This window comes from Neolamprologus multifasciatus, chromosome 7 (genome assembly GCF_963576455.1).
Source record: "Neolamprologus multifasciatus chromosome 7, fNeoMul1.2, whole genome shotgun sequence".
Taxonomy (NCBI): domain Eukaryota; kingdom Metazoa; phylum Chordata; class Actinopteri; order Cichliformes; family Cichlidae; genus Neolamprologus; species Neolamprologus multifasciatus.
In genome coordinates this window covers 13140030-13155960 of record NC_140445.1, presented here as the reverse complement: position 1 = coordinate 13155960, position 15931 = coordinate 13140030, and the positions used below count along the sequence as shown (strand labels likewise).

Here is a 15931-nt window from a genome sequence, read left to right as displayed (position 1 = left end):
CAGCATCAATGCACAGACAGAAGGTCCCCTGACAGACCCTAAACACTCAGCGATTAATCACGTAAAATATTCATGGCCTATAAAAACAACTGTACACCCACTGAGATAAAATATTTTCATTGTGGACTAATTTCTAATTTACCACAATTAATTTACTATCAGACCTGGCACTGGTGCTGCATTTTCTTCGTTGGCCTTCCCACTATGTAGATATGAGATGGAGGCAGGCCAATAGAAGTGTACACTGATATGTCCTTGGTGGAGCCATAGGCAGCAAATATCCTCATGTTGGCCTAATCAAATACAAAGAGTTTAAACTTTTAGACATTAGAAGGATTTTGCTGCATTGCTATTCCAGACTCTCCCTGCCATCACTTACCTCGTTGATGAGGGTTTTGAGGAAGTTGGCCTTGTGTCGGAGAGGGTCATGCACCAGGCCGTCGCAGAATGAGACGATGCCATTTGGGAAGTTATGCTGGGAGAGCCAGGCAACAACACGCTGCTTCTGCATGTCAGGACGACCTGTGACATACACTATCAGATAGCCCAAGTCCTGCCAGTACCTGCAAACAATAAAGAATAAAAATCCTGAGAAGGAGTCGCGTTTGGATTAGCTGACTTCCATGCTAAAAGGGAGTGATATGTTGTTCAGAAAATCAATATTCTGCCATTACTTCACATAAATATTCCCAAGATGCAGCACATGTAAAAACTACAAATACCAGGGGGGTAGTATTTATTCTCAATAGTTTAGAAGAAAACTATAAAATAACAAAAATGTGTGAAAGAAAATGTGTTTTTCAATTTTACATTTTTCAAAACTTTCACCTTTGGCTGTAACAGTAATGTGTAAGCTCCACACAACAATTAGTCCTGCAAGTACCTGAGCTGAGAGAGTGGAGAACCCCAGCCTCAGTACCTTTGTCCATGCAGCAAGTAGACCATGTGTTTGTGGTCATTTATCCATTTATGCCTTCACTGTGGAGAGGAATGTTTTGCATTGTGTGATGTTTTTGACCTAGAGAAGCAATTCTTGTGTTGCTTCTTCTGTCTTACTAACATACAAAAGGGGCAGACTTTAGACCAGATTCAAATGTGAGATATGTGGCTCCATGTGAGATGCAGAGAAAGTGAACTGCTCATATCTGCATATGAATTTTCCACCATGAAGTATGGAGAACAAGTTGCCAAGACAACATTCCACAACAATCTGTTTTGGTCTTTGCCACGGAGTTTTTGTTTGTGTCCACAACTTTGATTTGTACTATCTAGACGTTTTACACTATATATTACTGCAGAGTAGTATTCCTACCAAGCATGCTGGTGTTCTCCTTACCTTACCACATCCACAGCCCCTGCTCGAACCTTAGGGTCACTCCCCATTATTGAGACGCTGGCAGCAAATGACCCGTCAATGCTGAATACAACAAACTCTGTTCCTCGTGGTACAATAGTAAGATAGCTGTCTGCAAATGTGTGGTCGCCCCTATTAGAGAAACAGCGACTGGTAAATATGATGAAATTCATACAAGTATGCGTCTCTCCTTGTGAAATTACTATAACTCAGCATACCTGACCACCATTTTGACAGGATATACCCCAATACCCAGCCTCTTGCTCTCTGGAATTACATAAGAGACACGTCCACTGTTGTTAGTGAGCTCCGTGTCAAAGTACACCCACTCTCCAGAGGGAGGCTGGGTCATGATGTGAATGTCAATCTGCAAGAAAAAGAAAAAAAACCAAAACATGGCTTGAATACAAACCATCTCTTTTTTCTTTTTGTTCCTAACAGCCAAACATGTCAGTCATTACCTTTTCTCCAGTTAGTGTGACCATGTCCAGAGGACCATACATGAAACGTCCCGTCAGTGTCTGCACTCCATCCTCTGTGAACACGGCGTCATTCACGCGATGATTAGCTGTCACATTCTGAGAAGCAACCAAAACAGGAAATCAGTTTCAATTCTCTAAAGTCTCTCTTGAGACTTCTCTTACTGTTTTTGCTGCCAAAATGAGATGACGAGAACTTGACTGAAATGTTAATCAGCTCATTAGAGGTGCTTTTTTCCTAAATTGTTTGTCCTGTGAAATGCCTCTTTGGCACATTTGGGACTAACGTATCGTCTTCAAGGACTTTTTGGACACCTTTTTTTCCAGAATAACTGAAATCCTCTACTTATGTCTTGCTGCTTATATCTTATGCAGGGCTATGGGCTATTCTATTCTATTCTATTCTATTCTATTCTATTCTAGTAAATGTTTAGAGAGAAAATGTTTTCTTGGTAGATATGCTAGTAACTAACAGATATCTGAAGTATGAAAATCAAAAAACTTGCTTAATCTTTAACAATAGCTTATACACAGCCTTGTCAAAAGAAAGCAATGATAATCTAATATTTAGTTGGAACAAATTTAGCTTGGCATTATTTCAAATGTTTTATGCTTAGCATGTTAGTGGGGTAATTAAAGTTGGATGTGAACTAGATGTGAACGTGAACAGTATGACAATGGCTGCCTGTCTCTCAGTGTCGGCCCTGTGACAGGCCGGCAATCTGTTCTGGGGGTTTCCTGGCTCTCGCCTTATGGTAGCTAGGATAGGCTTCCCCCATGACCCTTAATTGGACAAGCAGAAGAAAATGGATAAATGGATGGCTCTAGTATGTGTGACATGACATTTTCTGATGATAAATTAGTCTTTTAGGGAACGATGTTGAGGTCTCCAAAGTTTGGATCATTAGAAACTCAGATTTTCTTTGTAAATTTGCCTTTCAGGTAAATAAAACATCCATTTTTCTCCCTTTGTGTCATTTTTGCTGCTGCTGAAATACTTCTAAAGCCAAACCTATGCCCTCCGAAAATATAACAGAGATACTTTATGGATGTTTAAGTCAAAAATCTCTCTTTTGTATCCACATCTTAAAAGTTCAGCATTGCCTCTGTCAGGTGGAGATACCATAAAGACCTCTTACCCGAATTTTAACATGAGTCCTCTTTCGAAGCCACTTCTCCCGAGGTTTTGAAGGAGTAAATTCAGACACTTCTTTACCATCCAGCTCCAAAATACCAGAATTCTCATGTCTCATTACCTGCAACAGGAAATGAAATTAACATTAATCAGAAGAATGAAAATGCTGTGTATGAATGTCTATGATGTAGATTCTGTTCTCTTTAATGTTTATGGGGGAAAAAAAGAAATGTAGAAAGCTTGGTGAACCTATTGTACCAAATTTTCTGTAAAGGAATGGGGTCTTATATTTAATTTAAAAAAAGCAATGACTGAGATTATCATCCCTGGAACTATGCAACTTAAAACACTTTAGTGATTACAGCTCTCAAGACATTTCCAGTCTCATCAAAGAAATAAAATCAATTGAAAGAGAACCTGTCTGAGTATAAATGAGACAACGTCCGTAGATTCCCAGTAGGAGGCATGGAAAAGATGAGGCAGAGCCACGGTTGGAAATGCTGTCAGGGCATCAGGACAGTAAAGAGCATAGTCCATCCTCTTACTGCCCCACCACCGAGAGGCAACTACAGCAGTGAGGGGAAAAACAGACAGTCAGAACATCCACTGTGCTGATTTTAGCTTAGTGTTTTTCACTGAAGGTTTGATTAAAAGGCACTAGGGCTAGGTTAAAACTGGACAGTGGTGAGTAGTAGAAAGGTTTGAAGTGCACATTGTTCCCTCTCTTTTTTTCTTGTAATGCAGTGGTTCCCAACCTTTTTGACTGATATATCCCCAAAGCCCTCAAATATCCCTCCACCGATACCACAGTGTGTTCCAAACATGATCCCAATGAATGCTATTTTAAACTCTACAATGTTTTAAAAGACACATGTGATTAACTGTAGTGAAGCAATTCTTTCATTCTTTGTGTTGCAAAAGTAAAAAAATGTTTGTTGCTACTGTTTAGGGCGATCGCGGCTCAAGAGTTGGCAGTTTGTCTTGTAATCGGAAGGTTGCCAGTTCGAGCCCGGCTCGGACAGTCTCGGTCATTGTGTCCTTGGGCACTTCACCTACCGCCTACTAGTGATGGCCAGAGGGGCCGATGGCGCGATATGGCAGCCTCGCTTCTGCCAGTCTGCCCCAGGGCAGCTGTGGCTACAACTGTAGCTTGCCTCCACCAGTGTGAGAGTGAATGAATAGTGGAATTGTAAAGCGCTTTGAGGGTCTCGAAAAGCGCTATATAAATGCAATCCATTATTATTATTATTATCCACGACTTGTATTTGTCCACTGTTTTATCTATGAACTGTTAATATCCCTAAACTGCAATATATGACTTGGATACAGCAATTTATTTGATATGATGAATTTAGTTAGCGCATATAGAAATAAATTAGTACACATCAATTTTTACTACTATTTGGGCTGTTTTATTTTCCCACATAAATGGGATCTCTTAATGCTCATTTTTATCTCCACAGATTTATTTGTAGCCACTACTAGTGTATCCATGATTCATAATGCTAAAGCATCTGAATTTACTTATAGTGGGCTTTGGTGCCGTCTCTGTCTTAAACAAAGTGTTTAACTTCCTTCACGCTTTGTTTGAGATAACTTTCTTTTGACTGGCTGCATCTCGCAACCAGAAGGTGTGATCAACAGGTGGGTGGGGCTTCTGCGTACATCTCAGTGATGTCATATAGATGTAGCAGCAAGGGGAAAGTCTTTAGAGCAATCTGAAGCTTTAGGCTCACAGGGATCACTTACACATATAGTACACTGACCTTGTTATTTAAAACTTAGACCATGTTTAATATCAAAATCCATCGTGTCATAAAACATCAGTATATATTTTTTGAGATTTTTCTGCCAACACCAAAAGTAGCTACTGAGGTACAAGTAAGCCTGATTGGGAATCACCACCAGGACAAGAAAACAGTGGTTCTCAAGGAATTAAGTTCAGAAAGGCTCACAAGAAGCATTATGGACCTCCAGTGTAATTACTGTAACTACTTGGGAGTACTATCTGAGAGAAAGGAAGAAGCCAGAGGAGGAAGGAAAGAACACAGGGAATGAATACAGATTGTAGCATCTTTCCCTCAAGGTCCTCTTACTACAGCTCCCAGGGTACCTTTCTCTATGTTCTTCAGCACCCCGGGCGACGGGGGTGCCGAGCTGATGTCAGTGATGTCAGACGTAACATCAGTGAGGTCAGAGGTCATGTCAGAAGTCATGTCAGAGCTAACGTCCGAGCTGTGCTCGGACTCCACACCGTTGGATCTCAGAAAAACCTGACGAATTTTCTTGCGCAACTGAGGCGGTGTGCTCCGAGAGGCAAATCTATGGTAGGGTAGATGCAGCTGTGACAGCAGACTGGGCCTTTTAGTGTGGCTCACTTCACATTTGCTTGCTAAGAGGATGTTTGGAGGGAGGAAATGAGAATGTCAACATGTAAACTTCCAGCTTCTGGACCAAAAATTAGGTCAGAGACACAATGTCAGAGGTCAGCTTACTCGTAGCGATGTTGGAGGCGGTGTAAGAGTCAGCTAAGCCTGACACCTGGCTGGCTATGCTGGCCTCACTGGCTCTACGGGTGCAGCGAAGGTGAGGAATCCCTGGTGATGTTGATGATGGATGCTGACCATCAACAAGAGTATGCGAGTGAAGGGTATCCACTGCGGATAAAGAGGAGTTATAGTCATATTCTTTATTCACATATGATCAATTATTTCTATGATTATGAATAATTCAAACACCAATATATATAAAATAATTACCTTTTTTAATCACTCATGCAAGGAGAAACAAGTTGTAAATACAACATGTTACCTTTTGAGTTTTAACCATTTGATAAATTTAAGTCTCACATTCACTTTTTTAACTCTGCTTTTGGTTTCCTCCAGATATCTTCCTGCTTAGCTACTACATGTTCCACTATTTTTCACCCAATAGAACTCTGTCTGCTATTTGCTGCTGAGCAGTTAGTGTAAAATTGCTTTTTAGTGCTTAATTTGTCTGAGAAGAGACAGGAGTCTGAAGTGGCAGAAAAATTAGAGTCATTAGAGTGAACCAAAATGATAAAACTGCAACCAGCTCGCTAATCAAATAATAGAACCTCAAAATGAATTCAGTGGGTAAGTACAGGTTTACCCGCAGCAGATGGCTGCATCTCCTCAAGTGCGGTTCTGTTGGATATTTCTTCCTGTTAAAAGGGATTTTTTTTTCTCCCCACTGTCAATAAGTGCTTACTCATAAAAGGTTGTCTGATTGTTGGGGTTTTCTCAATATTATTTTAGGGGTTTACCTTACTCTGCAACTTCCCTGTTGGCAAAACAGGTGTTTTGAACCCCACAAACACAAAAAGCAACTGAGCCATAACTAATGTTAAAGAGCCATAAACATCAACAGATGAATCAGCCAATATACTGGAATATTGTATTTTTTAATCACCAAATATCAGTAATGGTCTTAAAAAATCCTATATTGTTAGAAGCTCTAGTTTTAACCAAATCCAGACCACATTAGAAAAAAAAAAATAACAGGATAAAGGAGATAAAGAGAACAAATACACACTCTCTGTGTTGCTCTGGGAGGTTTGCCAGTTGAGGACAGGCACAGGGATGGAGGTCTCACTGACAGTACTTTCCTGGTTGCGATGTGATGCTGTACTGCCAGACTCTATCAGAAGCTGGGGGTTACTTTGCACAGTTTCAACTGAGCCAGACAAGGGGTTAAAAAAAAAAGTCAACAACTTGTATTACATAAAGTTCTGCAGCAAAATGTCTCAGGAAGTGTGCCTTTCTTTTTTGTCTGTGTTTGCGTGTGTGTCAACTCACCCAAGAGAGCCGAATGTCCATCACCCAGAGGAAAGCGCTGATAGCGGGGGACGCTACAGGGAGGCAGCAGGTAGAACCTCTTGTCTAGGAGAGGCTCAAGACGAGAGGCGGAGGGGTCAGCTGGATGAAACATGTTGTAAACCTGCTGGCAGGCTGGACGCAGCGCCGACACTAGAGCAGGAAACACAGCAAGACGTTTTAAATAAACAGACTGGTGTGACTAGTAACACGGGACACTGTGTATACAAACTATAACTTTAGATAGTAGGCTGGAAAATACATTACAGTTTTACTGAGTTACATTGATGCAGTTCTCACATCATCGATGTAATTCTCTCCACTCCTTTTGGAGATCATTTATCTGAATTTCATTAGTGGGACCACACCTTGAAGCACACCCTTTCTCAAAAATGAGAAGCTGTTTGTTCTTGTTTTTGTGCCTTACCCTGTCTCCTTTTTTCAATTGATTCATTTCTCATTAGTACATTGGGATCTTTCCAGTCTGGGATTCGCCGCCAGTCCCCTCTGAGGCCCTGAGGCCTTCCCCAAACCACAGCCTCAATTCATGCTCAAGTCATCTGCCATTATCTACTATATCTACTGCTGTAAAACCTAAATGAGGATGTGGTCCCGGCTGAAATGCAGCTCTTAACTCTGTAACACACTTCCCCACTAACTTCAGAAGTTCTTATTGTATTTGCACACACTGCTATTGTTTCTACCCATTAGTACCACACACATTTTGTTATTGTGTTGAAGCACTTCTCATAACTAATCAAAACATTTACCGTAACACTGCCCGGTATTGCATTATTGTTTTTAATCAAATCCCTTCAAACTTCTATCAAAGTCTGTATGAAAGACTAAGGCCAGTAACACACTGTCAGTGGAAGAACGGTTTTCCTCAATCGTTTTGGTGCAATTCTCCCATCAGAAAAGTCACTGTCATTACTAAATTTGGATGAGCAGCTGACAAATCTGCAACAACTCTGCTCTGAAACTTGTACTAACAAGGTGTACTTAATAAAGTGGTCAGTGAGTTTGTACAGTATGTATAGTATACACATGTGTGTAATTGGCAGTGCCATGGCATTCACCTGTAACACAAGATTGTGAGTATTTATTTCTATTTGTTTCAACTAAACTTCTTCTGACAACGTGTTTCTATTTGCTTTTACCCAAAGGACAATTTCACTGCTAACACCGAGAGTGTGTGAGTGGATTTGCCCTTTCACACATGTTTGAAAAAAGTTCCAAGTAGCTTGATTGAAAACACTAATGCCGTGCTGGACAGTATTCAAGAAAGTGACAGATGTAGAGTTCTAAGAATTATATAGGTTCGATCACTGGCTTCTCACAGTCCTTGAGCTCTTTAATGCATCCATCACAATATGAATGTGTGTTTATGTTAGATAGAAAGCACATATACAGAAAAAAGTGCATGTGTGTATGAGGCAAGTTTTTGGTGCTCAGGTAAAGTAGAAGCACTATATAAGAACCAGTCCATTTAGTACTAAATTATAAGTAGAAACAATAGCTGATGTGAGAATTGCACCAAAGTGATTGATAAAAACTGTAATAGGACTGTCGTCCCTATATAAAGCTTGACAACTACTTGCCGATGTAAACTTTCCACTGGTCTTGGTCTGACTACACCATAGACTCTCTAGTGTTTGTCACAGTGTCTACAAACAACAGCAATAAAAAACTATGCCCATATGAAAAATAAAAGAAAATGTGTATAACCACAAACAATCAATGTTTATATCCCATCATAATCACTTTGTTTTACACTTAAACTACTATAGTATGTCCTGTTTGAAATCATACCTTTATCCATATGAATCTTTATGCCCTAATTTGATGTGTGATTGTACTGTCATATTTCAAGAGTATGGAGGATACTGTATTTTTGCCAAAGTGGCATGTTATTTAGGTGATAGATAAGAATATCCTCACCAGTGGTAATTCCAGGACATTTTCAAGGCAAGCAGCACAAAAATATTTGACTCTTTATGTATTTTATCAGTATAAGAGACCGATAAAACTGCATCTACCAACAACTTATTTTCATAATATTGAACGTTTTAAAGTTATTCCGATATTACTTTGGAAAACCATGAGAAATAAATGGCTGTGTAAACAAAGAAATGAAACTAAACATCCGACAGCAACTGTAATGATTTCCTTTTTTTTCCCCACATGTTAAGCCAACAGCTGCAGGTCAGTAATCTGTTTCTTTAAAACCTCAAAGGACACAGTGCAGTCAGACTTGTGGCTGTGTAAACACTTCTATCACATATTTCTCTTTTTCAGCCTTTGAGATCAAAAGCATGACTTCTAACCTCTGACACCTGCCTCCCAGCTGCTGGAGACATGCATTTCACACAGGAAGAAACATGATGTGCTACAAATAACCACTTCCTACTTTGACCTGTGACGAACATCAAATTAGACCAACAGCAAAATAAACGATAGGAGCATAAAAAGGGAGAAAATCCTTCCCCACCATCCAGAGTGGGCACCACAGTCTTCCTCAGTGCAAGCACCAGCCCGAGTGGAGAGCCGAACAGGAAGAAGTCAGTCACTTCAAATTCGAACTTCCCCAGAGATCCTCCCTCCAACATTGTGCTGTTGCTGGAACGCCGGGATCCAGCCTCTCTGTGGAGAACGCTGGCGTGAAGGCTGCCCAGAAAGAAACAAAATATAACACACTAGAAGAAATCTTTGAAGGATTCGTGACATTTGTTTTAAGTTCTGTGTCTCACCTAGAGAGGAAAGCTTGGTGGTGTTTGATGGTGTCCAGCTCGTACGTGGAGGAGTCGCTGCGTTTGCGTGGAAGCTGCTTCTTGGGGTCGTCAGGCCCAGAGCAGTGAGGGATGTCAATGTTGCTGCGGCTGAGATGGCGGCTTCCTTCGAGGGATGGCGAGGAAGAAGAAGCACTGTTTATGACGATACCAGGAGAAAGAAGTTCTGTGTCCTGAGAGAGAGGGATGAAAGAGGATACTGTCAAATATGTGATCGAAATTATTCCCACAAGTCTTTAGTTTTTTGGAATGACTTAGGTGTTTGTAATAGCCTTATAGTTTTATGGATAGCACTCTCAAACTGTAGGTTATTTTGTCAGGACTATACTCACTATAATTTGGTAACTATCAGGTGAATGGTAATAAAATTTTGCACCAACATTCATAGTCTTGAGATGCTTCACAAAAAGAAATATCCAGAGTCTTTGTCTAGCATAAATGAGACCAGCAGAAAAACATGTTACCATAGTGAGCTGCACCTGCAATGTGACCCCATTTATTTTTAAGTTGCTGATTGTTTATGTTTTAGAAACATAAACAACTTTTACAGTTGCTATTTTGCAACAAGTTACAAGATCATTGCACTTGAAGGACTACAAGATTTTGCTTTAACTTTAGCTGTACGGATATCAAAAATTGCCTCAGTACCCTTTAAATGTGACATAAGATCTGTGATAACTCTTTACCTTTTCTTCATGCAAGGCTGAAATTATATGAATTGTAATAGCCTTTAACTGAGTTTATGACCAGAACATGCACCTCCAAAACTGATGTCATACATCACTGCATTACTTCCACTTTGTATGTATTACCTACTAATAGATGTAATACATTCATTTATGCTAAACTAGGCTGCTCTAGTTTAGCATTCAGTTCCAGGCACCGCTGTGCCACACTGTGTATTGTCTCGCAGACCCACTAGCATGGTTTCACAGTCTTGTTACATCTAATGTACACAATTTCTTCATATATTTTCCCCCAAGGGTCACACATTTAGCACACTGTACTGCATTTGACAACATATCACTTACAGTAAAAACAGAATAAGCCACACCATTGCGCGCTCATGGACATACACAAATGAAAATTGTCAGACAAGTTCATATAAAGCAAGGATGGAGTTGAATGTAAGAATGCAATGCATTGAACATGTTGGCTAGTTTTCCACGTATTTTAGCATAGCTAAACACAGCTTCTGGTATCAACAATGGACTGTATAATAAAAGATGGATGTAGCCACTGTTACATTACATTGTCTTTAGCTAAGCATTTTAGCCATCGGCATCTGAGCTACTGAACCTAAAAATAACTAAGAAGGAGTGAAGCTGACCGATAAACCGAGAGACACTGAACAGTCCTTCTTGACACCAGTGGGGACCATAATGTACAATGGCAGGTTTTGTTAGGAAATGTTTACCAAGATGTTTTAACACATGTTTTAACACAGACTTAAAAGATTTTTAATATCTTGGATATTAGAAAAAAAAAGAAGTTTTTTTAACACTTCAGCATTAATTCCATTTTTTAGACCCAGAAGCTACATCCTTCTTTTATATACAGTCTACGGTATCAACAGCTTGGTATGTCATCAGAGAATTGAAGTTGATACCTGGACACTAATGGCACTGCCCCGTCTGCTGCTGTTTTGGCTTTCTGATACCGTCACAGAACTGCTGCACAGCGCATCAAAGCCCAGAATACCCCCAACACAGTCCCCAATAACACACACCTGTATTATAAAGCAAAGCACAAAAACATGAGTATGCACACTAAATCAGCGTTATCTGTACAAGCAGTGCCAATCCAAAAAAACAGAAACCCAACCTGGCCATTAAAAGAAGCTCCTTCCAAAGATCTGATGAAGTCGCTGTACACCTGATTGGCTCGTAAGATGACGGTTGCCACGGCATCTTGGTACTGTGGTGCAGAAGTAGCCAGAAGAGGAAGCGCAGCCAGCGGAATGTGGTCCTGACTGCTGGATAGACAGCTCTCATCGTAGCTGTAGGGGCTAAGACTGCAGAGCAGAGAGAAGTGGCTTTATGTCTATAATCAGCTTGCACGTGTATGACAGCATGTTATTAAAATGCTGCTTGCTCACTTGGACACAAGCGAGAATGCTTCGACACACACAGCAGGACAGGGTACCATTCGAATGGCAATGCGGCCCAGTGCTGAAGGGTAATGGACCCTCATCACAGCCTCAAAAGCTCCACTTAGTGTGTTTACATCTCCCTGTTTGCTGTTCTGTTCTCCTTCAAGACAAGCAAAGGCTCATTATTAATCATTGCCATAAACCACAATCATAAGGCCTTGCACATTTGTTTGAAAATTAAAAGACTTACTGTACTGCATGAATAAACATCTCCTATACCGATTGTGTTATTGGTGGGGGCTCGTTCATTTAAATAAATATATACATATAACATATATAACACTTTCCTAGTCTTAGCTAATCATAACTAGCCACTATAATTTTGTTTTAATTCACTTTTCACATGTTGTTTGTTTTAACTATTTGACCTAGCTAAAAACAAACTGCTTTTCATTAGTTAGTTGTTCTTGTTTTCTTTAAAATGACATATTTTATAGTGTAAAAGTATTTCCTGTAAATATCCTGGTAGGTAATTGTTGTTCTATAACTGTATGAAGTGTATCTAGCCATTAATGTCTTTGTGCTTAGATTATTTCATTTGAAAACTTTATAAGGCTTTAAGAGATCCTATCACCTGGTATTTAGTATGAAAAAAAACATTTTTCAATCTTTTCTATCCTTGATCAAATTTAATAATGGTGGAATTTTTTTGATAATAAATTGATTTCCTTTTTTCTTCTAATTATTATTATATTGATGTAAATGATATTTTTATCACAGAAAAATGAAAACTTAACTATGCTAATTTTAGCTTTAAGAACGTATTCTTATTATTTTCACTCTTGTACTAAACAATCAGTTAACCCAAAGTAGTCTATAATGTAATCTATAATGAACTTAGTAGTTAGTTGGATTGTGGGAAGAATTTTGGTTTGACTTAGGGTTTCTGTACCAGAGCCAGTGTCCAGTATGTTGCCTCCATGCAGGACCAAAATGAGGACATGAATTTTGGAAGGCTGTACACACTGCTGAGATGAACAATCCTGCAGGTAAGAGAAAGAGGAAAAAAGCAGGAAATAAAGGTGGGCTGATAGGGATAGAGGCAAAAGGGAGTAAAGGAAAACACTGCAAGCAGTACTTAAAAGGACAAGGACATTATGACATGCAAGAGGAGGAACTGGGAACTGGACCTTCAATTGCAAAGATTCAATTAGTTATCTGTGGAAAAAAAAGCAAGAAAACACAACATTTTGTGCTTAAATGAGCTATGAGTTCAAAATAATCAAATAAAGTCTAAACACTTTGCTTTAGAGAAGACCAGTGGTGAGCTAGCTACATTTACATTTCATTTTGAAGAGAAAAAAGAAACCCTAACCAGGTTTTCCCCTTTTAAGGACACAACACTGGACAAGAGGAGGAAAAATCTTAAATGTCACTCCTGAAGTTAAATTTTAGGGTCAAGTTTTATTTTGGATTCTAGTTTCACTTCACTGGCGCGGTGACAGGACGCTATAATGTAGAAGGAACAGTACCATCTACAAGCCCTTTAATTATAGGTGTTGGTGTAAGAAAGACAGGAATTAAATGCAAAAACACTGAAAAAATGGCACCTCTATCTGTGTCTCCACATTGACGGCATACTCCCCGACCGACTCCTGGTACAAGGTTTCTGTGAAAACAAATTATGGACTTCATCACTGATGACAGAAGAGATGGCCTAGTCCTCAGGATACACTGGGCTTCATTTACAAACAGAGTAAACTGTGGCACTGGTTGAGGGATTCAAAATGTTTGTAGCCCACCAACCAATGGGTGATGTCATGGTGACTATGTCCATCTTCGATATACAGTCTGAGTTAACAAAAAGTGCATAGACATAAATCTTAAACTGTGTGTGTCCATAAGCTTTCCGTTTGGATGCTTGCCCAGTAATTGCCGTCAGTCTGATGTAATTGCTGTCATGCTGGTCACGTAGGCCTTGTCTTCCTTCTTTTTTCTGCTCTTTTTTTCTTTTTCTTGCTTCTTTTTTTCCTAGCTTTCTTGGCATGGACTTAAATGTCAAACCTTTCTTATTCTTAAGTGACCCACAGTCCCTATCTCAGGGGAAAAACATCCAACTCCTGGTTATTACAGCCCCTTTGTCACTTCACAGGAAACACTTCTGTGCCTCATCCACATGGAACACTAATGTTTCAGTTCTTCACTTTTGAAATCTTTTTGATTTGTGCTTTAGTAGGCATGCTTCTCATTGAGAATACCACCTTTCAATACAAGATAAATTTCCTTAATGCACACAAGATGATAAGAACAAAATTGGTAGGTGCATCTCTTTCATGACTTTATGTATATCGGTAAATGAAGCCCAGTGTTTTCTTGTTTTGTTTTGGTACACAAAAGCATATTAAGAGTGAGGCAGTCACTTACCTTGTCCTTCATCCACTTCTATTGTTTCTATTTTGTCCATCAGATCATTTGAGCTCCACTTGGTGATTTCCTTGGAAAACATGTCTTCATTATCAGAAAAGTCCTCTGCAAGATACACAGAGGGATTTTAATATAATGGAGGCACTTCTCTGATCTGATCAAAGCAGTCAGCATCATAACACAGATTAAATAACCTAAATTACATCAAAGGTGACTCCTGTTTATGCACTCTTTGAAAAATCAATCTGTCTATTATGGTTCTCTAAAGGCTGATTCCCCTGAAACCTCAAACCTCCTCAAAGTCCCCACAGGTCTTTTTTAAAGATGTGCCTGCAAAGTCCTCTTTCAAAGGTCATTGTTATTCCATCACACCCAGTACTGAGCAAAATGTAGGCACTTTTGTTTGCATTCACTTTCACTAGGCAGGACCTTCAGAGAGGCATGTGAAGGTTTCTGAATTTACCCCCTAACCCTCCAGGTTTATGGGTACGGTTAGGGATGGAATTGATTTTAGCAACATGGTAAATACACAAGTTTTTCCAGATCGATGTAATGAAGTCTAACACATTCATTTGAAAATTACAATTTTTCTCATAAAAAACGTATTTGGATATTCCAGAAACACAAACAATTATTTTGTTCAGGGTGGAGCTAAGCCAACCTTTCCCATGACACTTGCCACAGGAGGGTTGTGGGTGTCCTTGTGAATGGCAGAGGTTTAGTTAATATGTTATCTGAAAAGTCTGGTTTGCTTAACAGAGCTGTCCTTTTTAAGACTTAACAGATAGTAAAACAGATTGCAGCACTATTTAAAAAATACTTTTTTTTCTTGTATTTGATATAAAGGCAGATGACCTTTAAGTTCAAAGCAAGGTTATACGTTACATAATTATAATAGTTAACTAAAACTAAACTAAAAACTCGAAAGAAAATTAAACTAGCTGAACCTTTCAAAAGGTTCTGGGGTTTTTTGTAATACCTGTTCTGATTTTCATGTCTCTGACATATGCCCTGACATGTGACATAATAATAATTATAATAATTACCAATTAGAGTCATTTAAATCCCCCTTCTACCTCATTCTGATGCTGGGTTTTAACTTCAGCAAGACATCTTCACTATGTCTATATATCTCAGTGCACTGGATTGCTGCCATGTGAGAGATATTTCCATTAACAAACAATTAAACAGGTGTACCTAATAAAGTGACCGTGTATATGGCATTAGTGCACAGTAACAAGCTGTTGGCACACACTATTATACCCTTTTCTCAGAAATCACACATTGCTAATAACTTCATTCTAAAAACGAATATAATAAGCAAGTTAAGACATCCATCCATCTTCATCCGCTTTATCCGAGGCCGGGTCGCGGGGGCAGCAGCCTAAGCAATGAGGCCCAGACCTCCCTCTCCCCAGCCACCTCCTCCAGCTTATCCGGGGGAACACCAAGGCGTTCCCAGGCCAGCCGAGAGATATAATCTCTCCAGCGTGTCCTGGGTCTGCCCCGGGGCCTCCTCCCGGTGGGACATGTCTGGAACACCTCACCCAGGAGGCGCCCAGGGGGCATCCTTGTCAGATGCCCAAACCACCTCAACTGGCTCCTTTCGATGTGGAGCAGCAGCGGCTCTACTCTGAGCCCCTCCCGGATGGCCGAACTTCTCACCCTATCTCTAAGGGAGAGGCCAGCCACCCTTCGGGGGAAGCTCATTTCCGCCGCTTGTATCCGCGATCTCGTTCTTTCGGTCACTACCCACAGCTCGTGGCCATAGGTGAGGGTAGGGACGTAGATCGACCGGTAAATTGAGAGCTTCGCTTTTACA

The 15931-nt window shown here is 40.0% G+C and overlaps 1 protein-coding gene across 2 annotated transcripts in view; it reads right to left on the bottom strand.

Annotated features, from left to right (window-relative positions):
- Nucleotides 1-15931, bottom strand: part of pitpnm2 (phosphatidylinositol transfer protein, membrane-associated 2) — a 38265-nt gene that overhangs the window by 4499 nt on the left and 17835 nt on the right. The window contains exons 7-25 of one of the 2 annotated variants that reach the window (XM_085164574.1): nt 14110-14214; nt 13296-13354; nt 12638-12728; nt 11692-11845; nt 11418-11607; nt 11203-11322; nt 9555-9766; nt 9296-9471; nt 6787-6957; nt 6524-6664; nt 5464-5625; nt 5082-5360; nt 3386-3534; nt 2973-3089; nt 1816-1932; nt 1573-1721; nt 1337-1486; nt 380-563; nt 165-293 (exon numbers count right to left, since the gene is read on the bottom strand). In XM_085164574.1, the coding sequence (XP_085020700.1) occupies nt 165-293; nt 380-563; nt 1337-1486; nt 1573-1721; nt 1816-1932; nt 2973-3089; nt 3386-3534; nt 5082-5360; nt 5464-5625; nt 6524-6664; nt 6787-6957; nt 9296-9471; nt 9555-9766; nt 11203-11322; nt 11418-11607; nt 11692-11845; nt 12638-12728; nt 13296-13354; nt 14110-14214 (2855 nt within the window). The remainder of the gene's footprint in view (nt 1-164; nt 294-379; nt 564-1336; nt 1487-1572; nt 1722-1815; nt 1933-2972; nt 3090-3385; nt 3535-5081; nt 5361-5463; nt 5626-6523; nt 6665-6786; nt 6958-9295; nt 9472-9554; nt 9767-11202; nt 11323-11417; nt 11608-11691; nt 11846-12637; nt 12729-13295; nt 13355-14109; nt 14215-15931) is intronic. The other variant, XM_085164575.1, reaches the window with a different exon arrangement.